We start from the raw sequence: 24,057 nt of genomic DNA on the forward strand, positions 1-24,057 counted from the left end.
ACTGAGGGTGCTAGAGGGGAGGGGGTGGGGGATGGGTTAGCCTGGTGATGGGTATTAAAGAGGGCATGTTCTGCACGGAGCACTGGGTGTTATACGCAAATAATGAAACATGGGACCCTACATCAAAAAAAAAATTTAAAAAAAAGAAAAAAGGATTAAGAGAAGTTTCAAAGCCTAGGAAGAATGGAAAGGGGGCACGCACAGAGGAAAAGAAGGTAAGCGGAGGGTAAAGGCAAAGAGCAGGCTTTAGTGGTGTGAGGGCTCAAGTTTATAGGTTGACTTGGCTGTGCTACAGTGCCCAGACAGGTGGTCAAAAACTATTCTGGATGTTTCTGTGAGGGTGTTTTTCAATAAGATTAACACTGAAATCAGTGAACTTTGAGCAAAGCAGATTGCCTTCCATAATGTGGGTGGGCCTCCTCCAATCCTCTGAAGGCCTGAAGAGAACAAAAGACTCGCCTCCCCTGAGCAAGAGGAAATGCTGCAGTCGTCGGTCTTCATTTGGACTTGAACTGTAGCATCAGCTCTTTCCTGGGTCTCCAGTCTCTGGGATTAAGATTTCGGACTTGCCAGCCTCCATAACCGCATGAGGCTATTCCTTAAAATAGATCTCTTTATATACATATATACCTTGATGTGTGTGTGTATATATATATATATATATGCCCATATATACATCCCCTTTACATCCTACTGGTTTGATTTCTCTGGAGAACCCTGACTAATACAAGTGAGTTGTAATCCTCAGACTACAAGAAGGAAGATTGAAGCTGGTGAACAGAAACCAGGGATACAGCGCTAAGAAAACGAACTGTGGCTCTGTTTGGCAACATACGGGTATTGACTGCAGTCTTGGCTTCTTAATTTCTCAGCATTAGTTTCTCTTTGCTAACTTTTCTTATTTCTAATTGAATTCATCCCATCCCATTTTATGTGTGATTATAAATCACCTTAATTCTTTTTTAGGATACGTTAGGAGTATACATAAGTAAATAGAGTCTCATCATTTGAAGCAATTATGTAAGGCTAGATTTAGATTTCCACATATAAGGAAGGGACACATGAATTATCCAAATCAAAGAAGAAATGATGAGGAGATATAGATGATAAATGACCAGAATTTAAAAAGATGTTCAGTAAAAGTCCAAGTGTGTGTGCAAGGGAAAATATTGTAGTAAGAGAAAAGAAAGTATTGAAATTAATCCAGAGGATAAAACACCAAGCCACAGAGATGTGATAAAGAACCAAAAACTCTACATTAAAAACATAAAAGATGAGTTACAAAAAAGAGAAAATGAGTTTGTGTTAGTATATCTACCTAAATTTTTACGAGATTTACATAATTAAAAAATATTTTATGATGGAAGAAAATTAAAGGGTTCAAGGAAAAGACATATGAGTAGAGAAAACATTGTGAAACAATGAAAACATGTTGCTCTGTTGTCTTTGTACATATGCATTTCAAATGTGTAAGGTATTTTTCTAAACTAATAACTCAGGTACAATTCATGCTATGCCAATAAGAGGAGTCTGAGGCATTTATGACTTTATGTAAGATGATAGCAAGGCACTGAAAAATTATGAGGGACAAACAGCAGTAAAAGAATGTCCCACTGCAGAAGTGTAATAAGAACGAGAGGACTCCACCCCACCTGCCCACATCAGAACCTGGCCAGGGTGCAAACCCAACCATGTAACGACACTGAAAGAGAGCCTAAAGATTTTAGGAAGAAGTGTTCTTCAGCTTGTAACTCATTTTTCCTCAACACAATGTATCTTTCAGTCTTATCTCTTTGCTCACCTGTGTTGTATCTCATACCAATCTGACCATGAAGTAATGGTGTTATGGTAGCTGCCCATAGATTGTGTGAAAGGAGGCCAGATATTTTTCTCTAAGACCTGGGTTGGCTTATTCCCTCCATACAGCTTCCTCTAATTTGGTGGGAATCAAAGGGGAGCATGAGGGGTTGTGGGTTTTTGTTCTTTAATTGGGGAACTTTCCTTTCATTTCCCCATTCTAGGGATTGCCAAGGAAACCATGTTGAGGTTTTTCAGCCATTGGTAGCAGGCCCTTCAAGTGTCTCTAAAATATAATTTGAAGAAAACAAAAAGTAACACTATAAAAACTGGAATTTTTTTGTTTGTTTTAGGTTTCTTTCTTTATAAACACAAATATGCTCAAGTTCCTCTACAACTCATGAGATGCCTTTGTGGTTGAGACAGAAGGCTGCTGCCCTTAGAAAACATAACCCAGAAACTGTGGTCAACTTGTTAGATGGTCATTAATTTCAATGTAACTTCTAAACTCCCAAGCTAAAACCTTAAAGAGGTCACATATCTGGGGCATTGTCCAGCACCCACTCTCTGAAATACCCACCTTCCCCATATACCTAGATGTCTATGAAATCTGTGACTATACAGTTTGAATTTTATGAACACTAATTTTACTTATTAGCATATATAGAAAAGATACTTGAGTGCTGCACAGAAAGTTCTATGAATCCTGAAGAATTATTAGAACCTGTGAAATAATTCTTTTTTCTACCATATCTGATCTCTTAAAGTAGAACTATTTAGAACATAACATGCATTTAATTAATCTTAACAGTGAGGTTAAAAACAGGAAGAGCTCTTTAAAAACACTGATAAAGTAATGACAACTCATGATAAAAAATTAATGTAACAGAATGGAAAGTTCTTTCTGATAAGAAACACCTACATGATGGAAAAATATGCATAAAGAAAATGATGCTTTGAGACCCTAAAAAAATCCATGGCTTTTACTTTTTAATATTTGTATTAATCTAATAAATGAATGCCTACAGTTAAAAATCAAATATAAATAAAGTCTTATAATGAAAACAGCCATTTTCTATCTCATTTCTATCCACCCCAGTCCTGCTCTCCAAGGCAATGACTTTAAATCTTCTAGGTCTATCTTCTGTTTACCTCCATATTTCTAAATAATAAATTTAATCTCTTACCTGTCTGAAGATATTAATACTACAGGTCTGTTTGTCTGTTGTCTCTGCTTATTTCTCTCTCTCTCTCTCTCTTTCTCATATTTGGAGATTTTCCCCAAAAATCTGATGATCCATTCCTCTAAAGAGGCACTAAAAACTGGATTGGGTGCCCTGGGCATGAAGAGATGGGTGTGCAGAGACGGGGTATGCATACAAAGGAAAGAGTTAATCATTTTGTGGTGAAAACACCAAAGCTCCCAGTGGTAAAGTATTATTTTTTTCCTTTAGAACTGTTCTAGAAAATAATTTTCTAGAAAACAGCCCTTGAATCTCCTGCCCAGCTGGAAGACAAATTCCCTTGGAGAAAGAGGGTGAGCAATGGTTTTGAGCCCCCAGTCAGTAGCACATTTTCAAAAAACCCATTTTCAGTCCCAGCCTGTCCTCTGCCTTTGAAAGTCTTAAATAACAGGGAGAAATGCTTAAGATATAAAGTTAAAGGGGAAACATCAGGATACAAAATTATATACACAGTATGATTTACCTATATTCAAGCATGCATGAAATAGCTAGAAAGAAATACACCAAAATATTGAGTAGTTTTGATTATTTCTGAGTACTGTATAAAATGTGATGGTTATTTGCTTCTCGATACTTTTGTTTATTTTCCAAAATTTCCACAAAGTATAAACATTAATTTAAATATTAGGGAAAAAAATACTTGTTTTTTAAAAAAACATGTATCAAGATGCCAACAAGAAAACCCACAGAGGTGTATGTTGATATCTGAGTAAAGTTTCTCAGCTCCTAGCTTTAAAGGTTTACAGTTAAATATTTAATATTTGTTTACATTTAGAAAATATGAGTAGTATGCTAAGAAATTTCCTATTGATATGTTGAAATATTGAAATGGCCACTTGAGAACTTGAAAGTGCTTTGCAAGTCCTGACTCAATCCTTCTCCCTACTCACCTGAATTTGTGTTGTCATTGGTTTTTCATTAGTTTTATCACCTAAAAACAGCCTATGTGAAAATTACAGCCTGGGGAGTATACTCAATAGTATCCTAATAATGTTATATGGTGACAGACGGTGACTACACTTTGTGGTGAGCATTGAATAATGTATAGAACTGTTGAAGCACTGTGTTGTACACTCGAAACTAATAAAAATTGTCAACTACACTTCAATAATAAGAAAAAAGTCTATGGTCTAGCTTTGTATCTTTTGAATTTTATACAAATGAAATCATACTGTATGTCTTATTCTACAGGGGTTTTTCTTCACTCCATATTATGTTTGTGAGTTTTGTGGATAATTCTGGCATTTATATTTCTATTCTAGTGAATACTTTTATTATCACATTTTTATTTATCATCTTAGTTTTTCATTTCTTCAGACAGTATCCATTAGTTCCCTCTAATATCAATGAGAAATTAGCAGATTTACATTTCCTCCCCTGTAATTCCAGCCAGAAGTCAAGCTGTATTGTTTGTATGTTTTCTTCCTTTGATTTATCAATATATTCTGCCTTCTGATTTCTCCACTTTCATTTTTAGTCCTTAAAAGTAAAAATGTACACCATTTATATGGACAAGCAAATTTTGAAATTTTTTGATCATGTGCTACTAATTTTGACCCCTAAAATATCCTTGCTTATTTGTAAATTAAATATATGCACTAATGTACTAATTTATTATGGACAAATGATTAATTACACACAAAAGTAGAATTTTTGAAAGGATAAAAATGTTTTCTTACCTTTCTTCACTGAATTACCATGCACATTCCCTAGAGTAGAGACACTCTCCTGATTTAGATGAAGAGTCCTCAGTCCTTTCAGGATTATGTATCCTTTTGAGAGTCAAATTAGCATTATGAACTCTAAGGAAAATGCACCCATTTCACATGATGTCGGGCAAATCACAACTCAGGAACTCCCTAGGAATTCAACATAATCGGATATTGAATGAAGAGAGAATGAAGAGAAAAATGAAACAATAGAGCCATTTGCCAAGATATAAACATGATAGTCAAACTAACCCTGCTTGATTAAATACGTAATAACGCGTTTAGATAATCTCTCCACTAGTACCATAGTTGAATGAAGGTGCGATCCCCAACAGTTCTCTTATCTTCTCTCCTGTCTCCCTCTCCTTTTCTGTCATGGTCTCCCTCTCTCATGTCCCTCCTCTCCCTGTCTCTCCCTCCCTGTTCACTTCTCTTCACTTTCTCTTCTGTCTCCTCCTGGCCCCCAGTAAGCCCCCAAAACCCAGGATTAGCTTTTCTTCAACGAATGTGCTCCACCTACTGGTACTTTAAAGAATTTCAAATTTAAATACAATTTGAGAAACTGCGATCAGATATGTTAATGGAAATTATTTTATTACCTAAATTTTAGTACCTCAGAAGATCTTGGTAATTTATGGACTAAGATCATTTCTAAAAATCTAAACTTAATACGTGATTTATCAAACATATTCACATGGAGCATGTATTATTTTACTATCCTCTCATATGGGACCCCTGGGTGACTCAGTCGGTTAAACATCTGCCTTTGGCAGGGTCCTGGGATCGAGCCCTGCATCGGGCTCCCTGCTCAGCGGGGAGCCTGCTTCTCCCTCTCCCTCTGCTTCTCCCCCTGCTTGTGTTCCCTCTCACTCTCTCTCTGTCAAATAAATAAGTAAATAATCTTTAAAAAAAAATTCTCTCATATGTAGAAACACAGCTATTGTAATGTTTTAAAACTTATCACAATCATATCCAACTTGTCTCTTTTTTATAAAAGATTTGTTTATTTATTCAGATAGAGAATGCGAGCAGGGAGAGGGGCAAAAGAAAAGGGAAAGGGAGGGAATCTCAAGCAACCTCCCCACTGAGCATGGAGCTGGATGTGGGGTTCAATCCCAGGACCCTGAGATCTCGACCTGAGCTGAAATAGAGTCAGTTGCCAAACGGACTAGGGCACCCAGGCGCCCCCAACTTGTCCCTTTCTGATTTCCTTCTTCCCTATTCCTTTGGCTCAGGAACTTCTCATCCTCCTTCCCCGGACTCCTCTTCCCAAGTTCATTTTTCTGCCTCCAGTTCAGTCTCTGACTTTCCTCTCTTACTGCACTTCCTTGGGTGACTCACCTTCTTCCCCTTGTTCAATTATTGCCTTTACACAAATAATTGGTAAATATTTGTTTCTAGATTGAACTTCTGAGTCTTAGACGCACATCTCTAAATACTAGCTTGCAGGCACGTCAAGCTCATCCAAACTGCTGTCCTCTCTTCTGTTCATGACATCTAACCTTATCCACTGCTATTGAACAAGCCACCCCAAATTTAATGACATAAAACAGCAACCATTTTATTTTCACAGCTTCTTTGAGTCAAGAGTTATGACACAGCAGGGTTGGCTTGTCTCTGCTCCACATACCAGGGCGTCAGCTGAGAAGATTGTCCTGCTGTTACAAGATATCATATTTCCCTCACATTACCAAAACGGTGGAGAGGAAGGTAAAGATGAAAAGAAGGTCCTTGTTCTTTGTTTCCTAGAAATAGTCACATTATTTTTAAGTATCACACTCATGTTAAATAGCATATCAAGATCAAGTTCATAATAAAGAATAAAAACTACTTCCAGCAGAAGTTAATTTGTATTGATATAATTTAAAATGTTCTTCTGAGAACATTTAAATTTTTTAAGATTTTATTTATTTCTTTGTCAGAGAGAGAGAATATCTACTGCAATTTTTATTTTAATTTTTAAAAATGTTTTATTTATTTGACAGAGAGAGACACAGCGAGAGAGGGAACACAAGCAGGGGGAGTGGGAGAGGGAGAAGCAGGCTCCCCGCCGAGCAGGGAGCCCCATGCGGGGCTCGATCCCAGGACCCTGGGATCATGATCTGAACCAAAGGCAGATGCTTAATGACTGAGCCACCCAGGCACCCCCCTACTGAAGTTTTTAAAGAAACTACTTTAGCTACAAGCAATTGATAAGTTGGCTTGAAATTTTCTATATTAAACTTATTAGAAGGATGTCAAACAGCAGACATGGAACATTCTGAAAACCTCAGGCTGCCTCACCAAGTCAGAAAAGGAAAGCAACTTAACCAGTCTGCATTTTTAATTTATAGATGCATTATTCCCTTGCTGTTAAATAGAGGCATCCAACTGATGCAACTTTATTTATAAACTTTAATTTGATACTTCCCTCACCATTTCATAAGCAAATGTGTCTGTGACAGAGTCGATGTTGCAACTCTAAACTACGACAAAGCCAATCTGCTTTCCTAAATGACTGTATTTGTGTCAACTCCTTGAAACCATGATGGATTAAACTGTGTCAACTCTTATATTCAAGCATGTTTTGAAGTATGAATGGAATTAATAGGTGAAGCATTCTTTAAAATGCTGATTACTGATTCATGAGCTTAACTTCTAGAATCAAAACCAAGTACATTGATTGGAAGGTGAAATGAAGGTTAATTACCTTGCTCTGCTGGTCTGCTAGTGTGTATCTGGTATTAACTAACCTGTAGAAACAGGTCTGTGAGGTTTTATATTGTACCCCCTATGACTTGGTTTCAGGTAACAAAAAATACTAAACTTAGTCAACTATCTATAAACGTCTAAGCTTCACTAACTTAAAGGTGCTAATTTAGGTTTATTATGAAATGGGAATTTTACAAGTGTGTTTCTTTAGGAAGAGGGATCAATTTTTTAAAAATGTGGGATTTCAAATGCACGGTACTTAAGTCAGGAATACTACAATACATTCCTGAAAACCATTTCTTTCTTTTTTTTAAAGATTTTATTTATTTGACAGAGAAAGAGAGAGTTCACAAGCAGGAGGAGAGGCAGAGGAAGAGGGAGAAGCAGGCTTCCCGCGGAGCAGGGAACCCGATGCAGGGCTCAATCCCAGGATGCTGGGATCATGACCTGAGCCGAAGGCAGCCGCTTAACGACTTAGCCACGCACGCGCCCCGTGAAAACCATTTCTAAATGGGTTTTAAAAGATGCGTACTTCTCTTAATGGGAACTTCTCTCCTCACAGACTAGGAATAAGACAGTTATATAGAAAGCCAAACGATACTAAGCTTAATTACACAATATATTGGTAAAACAGTGTTGGGAGACAAGGGTTAACAAGTCATTCACAAGGTAGCTGGCACTATAAATAAGGAAAGACCCACCCTAGGTATTTGCGAGTAATCGTAGTGTATGTTAAATGACTATGTGCATACAGACTGTGAGGAGAGCAATACTAAAGATGAGATGTGTGGAGGGGTAGAAGAGATTGACTCCATGGCAGGTTTCTTGGAAATCTGAACTGGGCATGGAAGGATGGATGGAAGCCTGAGAGATTCCAAGCAGGGGTGGCAGCAGCCTGACTACAGGCCAGATGGGAGAGGTTTAGGAAATGCTCAGCAGCATGAGTGGTGGGTATGAGGTCTGAGGCCAAAGTGTGGAGGAGGAATGTAGAAGAAAGGGCAGAAAAGAGAGGTCAAATGGTGGATTGCTTTGAATGTCGGGTTGAGTTTAGCATCTTTTCTGTAGAAGGGGGTGCAAAATGGTGGTTTTATTAAAGCCCAGGGACAGAATCCATGGGCAGAAAGAGCAACTGCCCCAGGGGTTTTGCGCCCGGCCTCATTATTAACTTGGGAGTTGGGGGTAGGGAAAAAGGGGAGGTTTTCCAAAAGAACTTTCACATGCTAAAGACGAACTACAAGATACTGGAAGCCTTTGCCATTGTCAAGTTAAGGTTGTTTTTCCCTTTAGTAGGACATTAACATTAAGAGAATGGAGGTCAGAGTGACCAGAGACAGGTAGGACATTGCCGAAGTTCAAGTAAGAGGGAATGTGGGACCAAGGTAGAGTGGTGGCAGTGGTCAAAAGATTGGGAAGTCAAGAAATATTTCAAAGGTATACTCAACAGGATTTGACTAGGGCAATGAAAGAGGGAAAGGGTCGGATTTACTTTGTGGTTTTGGAATCTAATTCTCTTCCCCTTGAATCTGGAGCTGGCCTTAGTGATTCACTGGTGACCAATGCAGTTTGGAGGAAGTGATACTATGTAACCTCTCAGACTAGATCAGAAGGCAACCACGCTGCCTCTGCCTTGTCTTGTTTGCTGGAATACGTGTTCTGAGCCACCTGAAGGCACCGTGGTCTACATACAGTCTTGAGTCTTGAGCTGAACCTAGCCTTCAAGTTGTCCTAGCCTAGGCTTAGAGGTGTCAGATGATTTCTGGCTTGATCAACTGTAACGGCAAAAGACACATGGAAGGATAAATCATAAAGGAACAGATTATTCGGCCTTCTAATATGGCACTCTTTAGCATAAAGAAGTTTTTTCTCTTATTAAACACTTGGTTGCATTAGGTGGGTAAGCTGAGTATAGTGATGGATATAAAGTAGTGGTTAGAAATTTGCTCCAAAGCATTTACATGCCATCCCCCAAATTTCCACCCCTTCTGACCACTAATATGCATGTTTAAGAGGCCAGCAGTTAGGTGTTCAGGCCATTTGGAGGTACACCGTGGGCCTCTAGCAGACTCAGAATAAACATCAATATGAATTTAAAAGAGAAGTTCATTTTGAATAAGAGTAGAATGATCTATTTTCCAACAGTTACTCAATTCTTTTTCCCCCCATAGTTCTCATCTGTAAGAGAAATACACGGTTATTGAGTATGAAAAACTGATACTCTGAAATTTTGAAATTTCATCTTAGTCCAATGCCCAGACCTGACAGTCCTAAACACAATTAAATAAACTAGCAGAACTATATGCCAAGAGATTTTTATTGTAAAAAGTCAACTGAGGTTTATTTGAACATTTGTTCCTATATGCCTGTATTTTTTCATTTAATCAGCTTTATTAAAGTATAAATCACATATACAATAAAATTCCATGATTTTAAGTGCCAAGGTCAATGAGTTTTGATACATGTAAACAGTCTGGTAACCACTACCACAATCAATATATAGAACATTTCCATCCCTTCAAAATATTCTTTTGTTCCCTTCCCAATCAATCCCCTAGTCCTTGCCCTAGCAACCACTGACGTGCTTTCTTTTGTTTGAATTTTGGATTTTCTAGGTTTTCACATAGCGTAGTCATACAGTGAGTTCTCTTTTGTGTCTGGCTTCTTTCACTTGGCGTAATGCCATTTTACTATTCACCCAAGTAGTTGTTCCTTTTCACTAATGAGTAGTATTTTCACATCCTGATACATCATCATCTGTTTATCCAGTCATCTGTTAATGGGCATTTCTGTTGTTTCTAAGTTTTGTCTATTGTGAATAAAGCTATGGAAATCTGAGTGCAAAACTTCTATTTTTCCTGGGTAAAGTACCTAGGAATGAGGAACCATGGTTTTAGTACTAAAAATATTTATAGTCCTTTTATCAATTATCCTTTAAAAAATAAAAAATACAAACATTTCTTAGCCATATTTCATAATAAAATTTATCAGCGGATCTGTTGTAAGATAGTTGAAGAGTTCATATATTTTCCAGGCCTAAAGAGTCACACACAATCACATACATTTAACATATTCCAAGGTAATGCTTAATAATATGTAGGAAGATCCTATTCCTTACAAACTTCAATATATTATGTAAAATAAAATACACTCAAAAAAAAAAACATTCATACTATTATATGAACAAAGAAGCTACACTAAGAATTCTGTTGTGATTTTCTCTTAAGGGCAAAGAGCTGCAGAATCTCTAATTTAAAAAGACGACAATTTTAATTAGTCCACCTTCCAAAGAAATATATTTATAAAATGCCTACACGCTTCTCACACTAGTTATGTTGACTTTAATTAACAAAGAACAATATCTCTCATTTGCCAGATGAGAAACATTTCCTAACTCACAACATCCCCAGGATTGTTCTTAGTCTGAACTTCCACATAGAAAAATGTGGAATAGGAAATTTTAAATATCAGACTCCAAGGTTTTAAGCTCTCACATTCAAAAGTGCAGAGAATCCAACATTAAATTATAGTTCTTCAAAAATCAGAACCACATCTTAGATCTCCCTTATTTAAATAACAGTGATGTCACTTCAGAGTTAACAACTACAGGGAATCACTGAATTGAAACACATGGAGAGATTAAGAAAACTTCAAGTGTTCCTAAATATCATTATAAAAATGAACATTTTACAATATTATGATCTCTAGAGAAAGACATATAAAGATCATGATCAACGAAACTTCAGTCATGACAAAGTAAAAATTTTACCTTCCTTTCAAGCTGCTTTCTAAACGTTATTAAGTCTCAACCTCACTGAATTAATGAAAATAAAATTTATCCCACGACAGATTTTTAGGGCAGAAACAAAAACTTCAACAAATACATGAAACGAAAATAGCATGAGCAGTTTCCTGATACAAACCATATTTAGATACCCTTAGCGCAACACTTGGAAACTCAATTTCATATTTTGTAAACTAGTCATATGAAATGAGTCTAAAAGTATAAATGAGTTTTATATCAACCAATTGACGCTGACAAGCTGCCATACCACCACCTGTCGCTGGCAGCTTCCAACGGAAACTTGCAGTACTTAAAACACATGTCAGCATCTGCCAAGGAAGCAGGCTGCAGAGTGAAGACTAGAGCTCGAAGACAGTGGTTATGAACTGCCACACAGTGGCAAGGCTGCCAGCCCGGGGAACGGGGCACACATTCAGTGTCCCCCAAGCCCCAGGAAGGCTGCTCTGTGTGCATCAATGCACCCAGTCTCTCGGATGGCGCAGAACTTCCAGAATTTCCGCTTCTTTGGAGTTCTCTGGGGTTGAATGCATGTACTCCCACCTATAAAGGTCCAAAACAAAAGCAAAACATGTACTACTAATAAAAATTATAATGAACAATACACACACCTCTTTACTTAAAATCGATGAAAAATAAAATTCTTTTTTTTTTTTTTTTTAAATATTTTATTTATTTATTCATGAGAGTCAGAGAGAGAGAGAGGCAGAGGCAGAGGGAGAAGCAGGCTCCCTGCCTAGCAGGGAGCCTGATGCGGGGCTCGATCCCAGGACCCCGGGATCATGACCTGAGCCGAAGGCACACGCTTAACCATCTGAGCCACCCAGGTGCCCCGAAAAATAAAATTCTAAGAGTAAAAATGTCTTACACCTCCTTGTCTCCAATGTACCTAATATGCCTTTTACCCACTAGCCTTTTTTAAAATAGTTGCTGCTAAGGAAATAAAGTATTTTAATAATTCCTGAGCATTCTTTGCCTAATATTAATACCCCAGAGCCAAAATACACTTACAGTATAAACCAGGGTTTCATAAATTGTAGACCCTCCGATGATCCATGGGCAAACTTTGTTTTTTAGCTTAATACTTACGCATTTATTTTAATGTGTTACTTCCTATTTATGGCAATAATATCGGTTTGCGTTTTTAAATAAATTCTCTCTCAGAAAAAATAAGAGTAGAAAATTTAAGTAAATAATACCTCAGATAATATACAAATATAGTCAAGATGGTTAAGCTCTAGTATGAAGTCTGGCAGATACTGGCTTAGACCAGGGGGTAGCAAACTTTTCCTGTAAAGTGTCACATAATAACTTTAATTTAGGCTTTGTGGGGCCACATACAGTCTTCTGCATATTCTTTTTTGTTTGTTTTTAATAATCCTTTAAAAATGTAAAATTCATTCTTAGCTCAAGGACTGCACAAAAACACATCACAAGTGGACCTGAATTCATCTTATAGCCTGAAGTTTGCACACCCTTGGTATAGACTGTAAGAAGCCAAAAGTGACCTGTCATGGTAACTATTCAAATGAACAAGGGACTGATGTATAATCCACCCATATCTGCCGCTTAGAATGTACCTTATAATTAGGGGCCAGTAGTAATCAAGAAGACTACTGGAGGCCTTAAAAACTTATCTCTACTTTTTGTTCACATCTCGTCTCTGGGGTGGTAGGAACACCTAGCAGTGATGTGCATGAGAGCTTTCGGCTAAGGACATGAGACCCCAAGAGCAGCAATTATACAAGGACAGAGCCAATGCCATTTGGAAGGCAGGCACAACCATACAGGGTACTAATCTCACCAGGCTAGGTCTGGACAGCAGAGCGAGGCAGGGCATTCCTCCAGTGCCATACAGCAGTCCATTCTTACTTGGACATTTACACTCATAGAAAAAAGAAGATTCTAGCTCTTATAAAACAAGCAATGTAATTTTTCTTTTTTTCTGATCTTTTCTATTTCAATCTGGACACACATCATTCTGACTTTCATATAGCCAAAAAGTCAAGTTAATTGCACCAACATAAATATATCTGTCTTTAAAATTCCCCCCTGAGGGGTGCCTGGCTAGCTCAGTCAGTTAAGCATCTGATTCATGATCTCAGCTCAGGTCTTGATCTCAGGGTTGTGAGTTCAAGCCCTGTGTCAGGCTCCACAATGAGCACGGAGCCTACTAAAAAAATTCCCTCCATAGATTCAATTAACCTTTATGGAGGCTCACCACAGCAACATATAAAGCAAAAAGAGAATGCCAAGCACTGGCAACAATCCCTTATACTTTCGAACAAACCTGATACTTCATATTGGAGAGTAAGACTTTTCCTTCAAATAAATACAATTTCTAACAAAATTAAGCTGAAAAACCTAACATGCTCAAATAAATTTGCTTTGCCCATAACTCTTCCTAGAAAATTACCAAGTAGGCAAGGACACCACCATCCACCCTAACTTCTTACTCCCTCTGTCCTTTCCCAGCTGTCACCCACAAAGCCATGTCATTCATCCTGCCATTCATTCTTTAAAAGAAAAAATTATTTTCCTTATTATTTGACTCTGATTTTATTATTAAAATCAGCAAAGTCAAAACCAATGAAGTCTTTAGGTTAGACATTTGCAGTGTTAACGTTCATGTTTTGTAGGGGTTAGTGGACTGAGAGTGGAGGAATAATTATGAGTAATTCTTACCGAGCAGTTAGAGGTAAAGACATCAAGATGCTTTCAATCCTGGATCCTGGAGTGAAGAGGCCAAACTTTGTACCCCGATCATACAACAGGTTAAATTCTACATACCTGACATAAAGACAACAAATAACATTAAAGGCCAGTTGAATAAAATCTTTCTTAAAACTAGCCCGTAACGAATACTCCAAAGGGGGTGGGAGGTTTCTTCCTTCCCATCACCCCTCCCCCTCTCAGTCAGCTGGAACAGGCACAGGGAACGCCAGTCTACTACAGCCAGCCAGCTGAGTCTTCTCCATCTGGACAGGCATAAATAAAAGGGTATTCTACCCAACAAACAATAGGATATAGATTTGGCCCCAACACAGAGCAGTTATCAAACAAGAAGGTTATGTTTTCCAATAAACAGAATGAACACAAAGCTGAGAACTTTAAGGCACAAAAACAATTAAGAGAAAGAAATGGCACCCTAGAACAGTTCGTTCTGGCCTTCCCCCGTGGTCTGAGAGGTTTCAGAAGACTTCATTTTACCACCTATAACTTCCACATACTAAGATCTAAAACTTTTGTAATTGAAAGGCCAAGTACAGCTAACGGCAATCTATTAATAATTACTAATATATCCTAGAGATTTCCTTTTCCCAAAGTAGTTAATAGCATTGATAAGCAGTCATATAATTCAGTCTCCTTGCAGATTAGCAGCAATCAATAAGCAGTGGTTGAGTTGCAGTGCTCAAATTTTATTTTGCTAAGAAAAATATCCTTAGCATCAACTAAAACTTGGTTCAATAAATTTACTTCCATTAACTGCCATGGGGTCAGATCTAAACTCTGTGTAGCTTAAAAATCTCTGACTGCCTTTAACATCATGGGATCTTTTATAAAAGGTTATTTAAACTTCAAAGATAATTTTTACTACTGATATGGATTTAGAATGACCCATAAAGCTGAAAATTCAATGAATAGTCCCCCTTTCAGATCATTTCTCAACTCATGCAGAAACTATTCTCTTGGTCTAAACTTCCCTCAGATAGTCTTGTTTACCCACTGATTCGTCTTTAATCACACCTGGAGGAAGATAACCTCTAGAATCCCAAAATACTTGAATTCTTAGAAAACACACTTCTGTGTGCAAACATGCCAAAAGCCCTGAGAACATTTAAATAAATTATATCCATGGATCCCTTTCTAGGCCTCAGTATTGATTCATCAGAGACTGAATTTTGTGCATTAATAACTAATACCTTCTTATACCTGTTTCAAAAGATAATATAAAGCAAAACTTCTTACTTTCTTCCTAAGACCATGGAAAAGAATTTCAGCCTTCAGTCACCTTTTTTCACCCCCGATGCTGCCTTTCTGAAACATGGTATTTAAGGGATGGCCGTGATTCTCTAATTTGTATGGATGTCTCTTTCAAAGGCCCTCGTAGGGAACTCCCTAAATGAATTTTCTGTAAGGATCCCTGTACTGCTTTCCTTTTTTGAGTGAAGAATGCCTCTCTGACTCCTACCAGGTTTCACTTAGATCTAATCTTTCTCTTCTTTCTCGTGTATTTATCCTCTCTGAGGTGCCTGCAAACCATGAACCTTAGCCATTCCCTTCGATTTAACAGATGCCTAAATTTTATCCTGTTTCCCTTTCCTAAAACACAGCAAAGAGACAATAAGTTAAAGATCTTTAGTTTCTGGAGTGCCTGACTGGCTTAGTCGGTAGAGCATGCGACTCCCGATCTGGTGGTTATGAGTTTGAGCCCGACGCTAGGTGTAGAGAGTACTAACGTACATACGTACACACACACATACAATACATAAATACAAACATACAATCAATCAGTCAATCAGGGAAGCTCCTATTTGGGGCAGAAGGAAGTGGAGTAAGTGTAACCTGTGAAGGATACAGATGGGGTGAGGAGCGTCGTGTGTAAGAAGGTGACAATGCTGACAACCGTAGGGAAGAGCTGTGGTTTATCTGAAGCCCCAGAGTTTAGTGCCATGTTAAGGCCCAGAGATAAGGGTGGAAGAAGGAGGTTCTCTGTGAGAAAGTCACAAAAACCAAAACCAACACAGAAAAACACCAAAAAGAACACAAAACATGGTTCCTATGTCTCAGAAGTTTTAAGGTTTCACCTAATTCATATTCACAAAACTTGTCAGCTTTGCATATAAAATCCTATGCAAAACTAGAACATTGCCCTTTCCAAAGGTGGTTTTTTTTTATTAAACAAATTTTCATTGGCTATTTTATTGACATAACTGTTGTATTAGTTTCAGGTGTACAATATAGTGATTCAACAATTGTGTACATTACTCCTCGCTCATCACCAAAAGTGGACTCTTAATCCCCTTCACCTTATTTCACCGACCCCCCACACCTCCCTGTTGGTAACCACTAGTTTGTTCTCCGTGTTTGAGTCTAGTTTTGTTTTGTTTGTTTCTGGCTTAGTCGGTGGAGCACAAGACTCCTGATCTAGGGGTTGTGAATTTGAGCCCCACGTTGGGTGTAGAGAGTACTAACATACATACATACGTACATACAATAAATAAGGGAAGCTCCTATGTGGAGCAGAAGGAAGCGTCTAACATATTGGCTGGCACATAGTAAGGACTCCATAATTAGTTAATATTGTAATTAACTATAAATAATTTCTGAAACGATTATGTCCATCATAACGACCTCCATGAAATCTTACAGATGAACGGAAAAGTAAGGGATTCCAAATTTATAAAGCAGCAAAAACATTAAATGATGCCCCTATCTTGGCATAAGGCTGGAAGGTATTGCTAGAAGACTAAAAGAAATCAGCTGAATTAAATTCAGCAAGTACCACTACATGGCTGCTATGAGTTGCCAATGTACAAATGAAATAAATTTTGTTTTTTTTAAAGTTTTTATCTCTTTGAGAGGCAGAGAGAGAGAGAGAGAGAGACCATGGTGGTGGGGGGGGGAACGGGGAAGAAGCAGAGGGAGCCAGAGAAGCAGACTCCCCACTGAGGAAGGGAGCCCGATGCGGAGCTCGATTCCAGCACCCCGAGATCACAACCAGAGTCAAAGGCAGACGCTTACCCACCCAGGCGCCCCAACTTTGCTCTTTTTACAGTACTATTGCACACAATTTTTAATATTCATTTAATATTCATCTAGTTTTAAAAAAGCAGCTCTGGATAGTCTTAACACAACCCTAACAAGACAACAAGCACCCACGATGACTCCAAATGCTCCACCTTGCCGCGCCAATTACACAACAGGGCGACCCATCCTCCTGTCGCCACTCACCGTCCTCTCCGGAGCTGCTGCCACAGCTTCTCCCGGGGTGTGAATGAGTCATCACAGTGCTTTTTCACAAGAGGAATGTAAGAAGGAACGACGGCCTGGGCGCAGCTCTGCACAAAGTGAAATACTTCCTCCTTGGATGGAGAGTCAAGGTCATCAAAAAAGATGCCCCCGATGCCCCTCCTCTCCCCACGATGGACGATAAAGAAGTAATCATCACACCTGGGAAACACAGCGGGGCCATGGCAAGGATCAAAGTGGGGGAAAAAAAAAAGACATGAAAATCAGTGTGAGCATTTCAGCGTGGCGCTCTCTCTTTGACTCACGCCAACACGGTGTCCTTACTTTCTGTCCGGCTATGAAAACGAAACTAGGGCTTTCGACAGACTTCCTGTAGTCAGCACCCATGTAGAAAATGCTTACGCTTTCATCTGCGAAGCAAGGAAGGAATTTAACACATGTCTATCGAAAGCATATGGAACTCTAAAAACTTTAGTGAGGAAGAAACAAAGAGCCCAGTATTAATCGGGTATTTCTTAAAACAAGTGATGTGACTGCCCTCGGCAGCACTGTGGCTTTTGCAGGAGGCAAGACAAGAATCCTCTACTAGCAGCAACACTAACCAGGTCTGCGTCTGGGCGCCAACCCTTCAGCTCTTGAGTCAGTTCTTTCTTCACCGAGGGAAGATACAATAGATAATCTCTAAGGTCTCTTTCAGCAATAAACCGTGGAGGCCCCAGAGCATGCAGGGCTGAGGGAGGGGCTGGTGGAAGGAGACGCTCAGAAAACACCTACAGACGTACAAAAGGTTCCCCCTGTGAGCCAGCACATCAAATGAGCCACCTGGTCTTGAGTCTTCCCCCTCTTTGTGCCGACTAGAGCAGGTTTCTTAAATGCTAAATTTGTAGACTACTTTACATGGTTGAAATGGCTTGTTAGATGATCTCTAGAAGAATAAGGGTCTGTAAATAGAAAAACCTGAACAAAAACTAAAAGCTATTTAAAAGGTTCTATTAAAAATAGCTTTAATAAAAAACCTTAATAGCTTAAAAAAAAGGGGTAGCAGCTGCAAATCCCTAGAGCTGATGCACTGGTCTAATTCACCTGGACTGTGCCTTGTTGGCTTTCCTTTACATGCACATTTTATTAACATAGTTGAAGTACATCCTGAGCAACGTTGTGAAGTCAGCTTTAACCAAATCACACTATTTCAAAAGCTCCATGAAGTTATGAAATTAAGAAATGTTCTAAATACTTACACTAAAAACTTTTTAACTAGCCTGCATCCTACATATCTTAGTAACTAATGTCGCTCAGATGCGGTCATCTCAATAACAGCAGTAAAAGGAAACCAAAAAATGATGTCACCCATACCCGTCCTCCTCCTGGAAGGATGCTGATTTGTGAGAGAAAAAAAAACCACCCTCCCTCACACATCCAAGCTTCCACAGCTGTGCCGTTTTCAGGGGTAGTACCAATCAAAAGGAGAATATGTCTTTTCCGAGGATTTTAAAAAACTGAACTCCAAATCTTACATAAATATCAAGATTCCAGTTATTAGCTCTAAAAGCTAAGCAAAGCCACCCCCCCCAAAAAAGACAAACAAACACCAAAACCTCTTCTGTTCTTCCTTTTTCAAGAATGCCAATTAGCTCTAAGTAGAATTGGGGGCTTTACTCTTATTCCAAACAATTTATGCCTAGACTCCATTTCACATTTACCAAATATCCTGGATCTCCTCACAACTCATTTCCCTTTCCTTTAACATTAGAGTTTCTTTAACAGAGTTTCCAATCCCACTCTTCTCTGTGTCCAAAGCATCTGGTATATTTGCATCTTTCCCTAATAGTTCTCCAACCCTTCCCATGTCCTAACATTCCTGTGGCAACAACAGTTCTCATCTAGGATGAGAAGTTAATATCCACCCGAGGATTAAAAAGCTTCTAATTCTGAGGTATAGATCATGTTAAAATTTATATCCTAAATCATTTGGGATCAAAAAAGATGCTGCTACCCAATTTTTATTACAGATATTCATATATTTCTAAGTAAATATTTCTAAGTAAAACCACTTCAAACTAGTATCCCACTTCCAGTGGGCAGAGAAAATAGATGAACCCTCATAAGATGAAAAAGGTCTTTAGTGACACAGTAGTTGCCTTCAGGATCTACAGAAGGAAGGAATGAAATATATTTTAGGTGTCATGACAATACCTTTACTTACCATTTTTTAAATTTAGGGTAGAGATCGGGACCATGCCGGTCACAAGCCTCCTTTAGAGTTCTGTGAAAATGGACAGCATCGTCTTGGTTCAAGTATGTTGGAGTAAGGTCACACCCACCACCAAACCACCACTGCTTGTTACCTACAAAATCAACACACGAGATTCTCATGTAGGCTTTGGGCTCTGAGACGTAGCACTCTACTCACTGTATTTGCAAACCGAATTTATCAGCTTAGCTTTTTAATCATGAAATGTGTGACAATCAAAAAATATTTAACTAAAGTTAGTTCTGAATGGCCAGTAAAGCCTAGGCAGGAAAGAAAAGGTAAATGCAGAAAGAAAAAGAAGTAGGAAATTAAAAAAGCGAGAGAGTAGAACCAGGAGGAAAAGGACATGCACGGCCGTGAATGACGAAACATCACGTGGGGCTGGACTCTGGCTGCGTTATCAAATCACGGGAGGAGCGTAAAATGCCTCTGTTAGGTCACAAAAAACAAACAAAAGACAAGCAAATCTCTGGTCCAAGCATCTACAGTTTATAAAAACTCCTCAGGAGATTCTGAGGTTCCCTGTATTAAAAACCACTGCCCCACTCCCCTTACCCCAGAAGGGGTTAAAACGTTTGCAGAGGGACACAACTTACCATTTGAGACTATTTCATGTGCTTAGTCGGGTCTATAGTTGTTAGTACCAGTTACCAACTTCGAACATTAAAAGGCTGGACCAAACTAAATGTCTTCAAAATGCAAGTTAAATACATGAACTTTAAATACCATCACCTGCAGAGACACCCACAGCCCCGGAGGCACTGCACAGATGCTCTGCCGGTTGGGAACACTTGGCCCAGCTAACTGCAGACAGGGGCTGGAACCACATGTCCCTACGTGGCACCATCAATCCCATCTTAAACCCACTGACAATGTGCTGGTGACCAGTGAAGCAATGCATGTTCCATAAGCAAGTCCTCTATTTCAATGTAATCTTGTGCATAAGGTTTTCCTTTGGATTTCCTTTCCTGTGCAAAGAACCCTGCATGCACTTTGAGTTTGAGATTCATTAAATCAGTCCTTCTGTGTTGGAGGAAATATGGGGAAGTCAGAGCCCAGCCCATGCTATTTTCTTCTTTTCACCTCTAGCACATAATCCATTGCACCTGCCAAGGCTTCATCTGCCTCCTGAAAAACCTAGTTAAGGTTTATACATTCTTTCTCACCCTTAGATTATACCCTCTAGCTTGTTTTAAGATACACAGTTTGCACAATAATATTTCCAGGGATGCTCACCATCGGCCTCTTCTACCTCAAAGTATCTATAGTTGAAATGGACAGTAGGAGCATGAGGGTTCTTGGGGTGGATAACGGAGCTCACGCCCAGAGCAGAAAATGGCAATTTACCTGGAAAGTAAAACATACAGTGAGTGACACTCAATCAGCCAGCTTGATTAACGCCAACACAGTTTCTGGATCAGTTGTCCAAAGCTGCTTTTTGTCTCTTAAAAAACAATTTTTAAAAAGGAAATGTGAACATGCTTCTCTGGCATACGCGACCAAATGGATTCTTACAGAAGCACTACTTATTTTACACATAAAACTTGGGGGGGGGGGAAGGTTTGCAGGGACTATTACAGGCTGTGGATACTGTCTTGATTTACCATCTTTAGTCTTCAGAATTTTTCCTCGGCTTCTCATTTGTTTGGCTGCTTCTTCAGAAAGATTCCCATGAACAACAGAAATGCTCACCCCAGCCTTTTCAAAAACATGCCCATCTTGAAGTACACAGCTGATGCCGCCACCTCCTGTTTACAGAAATAGAAAATGAGGAGACAGTATAAGGGTAGGAGCAAAATCCAAAACAACCCTTGCATGAAGGTGGTGGGATTAGGAGTTATTTTCCTCCTTTATTTTCCAAATCTTCTATAATATCAGTATATTTGAAATTTTTAAGTACAATAAAATTAGATAATCAGCTTAGCTTGATGACATTGCTACTGATAGTGGGCAAATATTGTGTCTCCCCCACATCACTAAACTGAGGATTTCTTCCACATCTGAAATAAATCACACCAATATTTTCTCTTCAACTACTGTTCAGAATGACATCCACTGGTTATGATATGTGAGAGAAGGCTGAGGTTAAAAACAGGTATGGGTATATTTGTGGAATGTTCTATTATTACCGAGTTTAAGAGCTCCATATTATTTCAATTGCTTCTTCGCAGTGTGTTGTTTACCATTTAATTTTGTTTACAGGCAATTAAAAAAACAGTAGATAGTCGAACTCTTCAGGGATTTGGAGGCTTAAACTAAGACACACATTAATATTTAGGTATCTGAGCTTTATTATTAATACTTTGTTTTTAAGACACTAGAGTTACTACCAAGGCAACTGTTTCACGGAAGTACCTATTTGTCTTGTTTTATTTTCTAAGAATTTTTAGAGCTGGTTGGGACGTAAGATGATCCAGTGCAACACCCCCCCAACCCCTGCACATTTCTAATGAGAAAATGAGGCCCAGAAAGACAAAACACCTTATCCATGATCACACAGCTGGCAAGTGGCCCAAACAATCGGTCTTTCTATGCATCAGACAATATTTTAAGCACTTCATTCTTCATCCTCATATATTATTTCTAATCTCATTTCATAGACGAGGAAACAGAGGCACACAAAAAATTAAGTAAGTTCTGAAGGCCACACTAGCTAGTCTAGTACTTGAGGTAGTGGTTTGGTTCAATGGTCTTCACTTGAAAACATGACAAGATGGAAAAAACTTTGAAGACCAGATTTAACTTCATTTAATATAGATGTGGCAGTATCACAGCTCAAAATCTGCTGATGAGAGGCTACTGTAGTATTTATTCCTAGCTAAGAAGTCAGGAATTCTTCAAGTTTATGACCAAGATGGGGAGTTTCACTCCATAGGCAATAATATGGTCAGGAATACATGATTCTATAAAAACTGGGTTTTTCATTGTTGAAGTATTATTGACATATAACATATTAGTTTCAGGTGTACAATGCAATGATTCAATATTTGTATACATTGCAAAATAAGTCTAGTTACCATCATCACAGTTACAAAATTTTTCTTACAAGGAGAATTTCCAAGATCTATTCTCTTAGCAACCTTAAAACATGCAATATTTTTGACTATAGTCACCATGCTGTACATGACATCCTATGACATATTTGTTATAACTGGGAGTTTGTACCTCTTGATCCCCTTCACTCATTTTGCCCACTCCCCTCACCCCCTCCTTCTGACAACCACCAATCTAAAGAACTGGGTTTTAATACTGAAGTCTTTTTGCCATTGGAAAGAAAGATTTTCCTAGCAGGAATTCTGATGCGTGCATTTGGAAGAATTACTGACAAGCCAAATATTTCTTGTGCAACTTAATAAAAGACATACTGACACAATTACACCCTCGGCTGGAGGAGTCTGGCCAGATACTTAGCAAAGAGGAGGAAAGTTCATCTTTCCATCTCTAAAGGAGGAGAGAGGGTAAATGCACCCAGAGAAACAGATGAAATGTGGGTAAGATCGATGCTCAGTTACAACTTTAGACATCCAAGCTTGTTGGCTAAAAATAACGGCAGGGCTTCTAGAAAAGGCCATCATAAAATCGCATAGAATTTAGAATGTACACTTTTAGAGCGACCAAAGATATGCATCCATACGTCTGATGACCCTTTTAGTATCCATCTTTCTAAAGGTGTCCCTTCTAACCTAGCAGCCGCTCTTTCAGGTACCTCTTTCCTACTCTCATCCACTATTCTCGTTTTCCGCCAGCAACCTAAAGTCCGACCTCTAATTGCCATCTCCACCTCCCGCCTAGGGGCCTCCTCACCTTCCTTCCTCTCCCACTGGTCCACGGAGAAGCGGGCGCCCCCGTCTACCTGTGCCAGCGCCTGGCACACCTGGGCCTGGGTCTCCAGGATCAGCAGCTCCATCTTGGTCTTCATGTCGCTCGGCCTCCGCCGCAGCTCGCGCAGGTCGGTCACAGGAGGGGCCATGAAGCAGCTGCAGCGGCGGGTCAGCTCATCGTCCTCCTCCGGCGTCCCGGACAAAGGGCTCCGTGCCCCCGAGCTCCTGGGCACCATCTCCGCCCGCTCTACGTGCCCGAAGGCGGCGGCGGCCAGCCCCGCCAGCCCGGCCAGCCCCGCCAGCGCCGCGGTAAGCCCGGTCCCCAGCCGGGGGCCTCCTCCCGCCGTAGGGATGTGCCCCAGCCCCCGGCACTGCTTGGTGCCAGCCGCGCCCGGGAACCGGCAGAGGCGTGCGGCCGTGCAGCGCCCGGGCCAAGCGCACAGCCCTCCGCGGCCGCCCCGCGCCGCTCGCCAGCAGGAGCCCGCGCTCAGCCTGCCCAGGTGCAAGGCCATGCTCCCGCGCTGTCACCCCTGGGAATGCCCACGTCCCGAAGACCTGCCCCTGAGCTCCCTGGGAGTCCCACGCTGGCGAGCAGCTCTGGGAGAGGGAACCTTTGGCGGAGAAGAGCTACTACCGGGTCAGTTCCCGGGCTGCCGGCGGGAGGCGGTGGATGCTGGGAGCTGTAGTCCGGCTCCTATCGCCGCCTGCAGGGGCGCGCCGGGGAGATAAAGACTCCACAGTCCCCAGAAGGGCGGGTCCCAAAACAAGGGAACTG

The 24,057-nt window shown here is 39.8% G+C and overlaps 1 protein-coding gene across 1 annotated transcript; it reads right to left on the minus strand.

Annotated features, from left to right (window-relative positions):
- Positions 1 to 9,732: 9,732 nt before the first annotated feature.
- CPOX (coproporphyrinogen oxidase) lies at positions 9,733 to 23,980 on the minus strand. The gene is made up of 7 exons (XM_028119235.2): positions 23,266 to 23,980; positions 21,066 to 21,209; positions 20,698 to 20,808; positions 19,414 to 19,555; positions 17,193 to 17,411; positions 13,923 to 14,027; positions 9,733 to 11,780 (listed from the first exon to the last, which is right to left on the minus strand). The coding sequence occupies exons 1-7, from the start codon at positions 23,792 to 23,794 to the stop codon at positions 11,693 to 11,695; spliced, it is 1,338 nt and encodes a 445-aa protein (XP_027975036.2). The 5' UTR covers positions 23,795 to 23,980; the 3' UTR covers positions 9,733 to 11,692.
- Positions 23,981 to 24,057: the final 77 nt, after the last annotated feature.

This window comes from Eumetopias jubatus, unplaced genomic scaffold (assembly GCF_037043125.1).
Source record: "Eumetopias jubatus isolate StellerSeaLion01/CBP00866 unplaced genomic scaffold, mEumJub1_p1.0 scaffold_1, whole genome shotgun sequence".
NCBI lineage: Eukaryota > Metazoa > Chordata > Mammalia > Carnivora > Otariidae > Eumetopias > Eumetopias jubatus.

Excerpts from the sequence above, each read along its gene's own strand:
- CPOX (XM_028119235.2), bottom strand. The coding sequence starts at position 23,794 with ATGGCCTTGCACCTGGGCAGGCTGAGCGCGGGCTCCTGCTGGCGAGCG. Across the intron at positions 14,028-17,192 it reads CAGCAGCTCCGGAGAGGACG|GTATGTAGAATTTAACCTGT; the intron begins GTGAGTGGCGAC and ends TCTTTATGTCAG. Across the intron at positions 11,781-13,922 it reads TCTTTACCTCTAACTGCTCG|GTGGGAGTACATGCATTCAA; the intron begins GTAAGAATTACT and ends GGACCTTTATAG.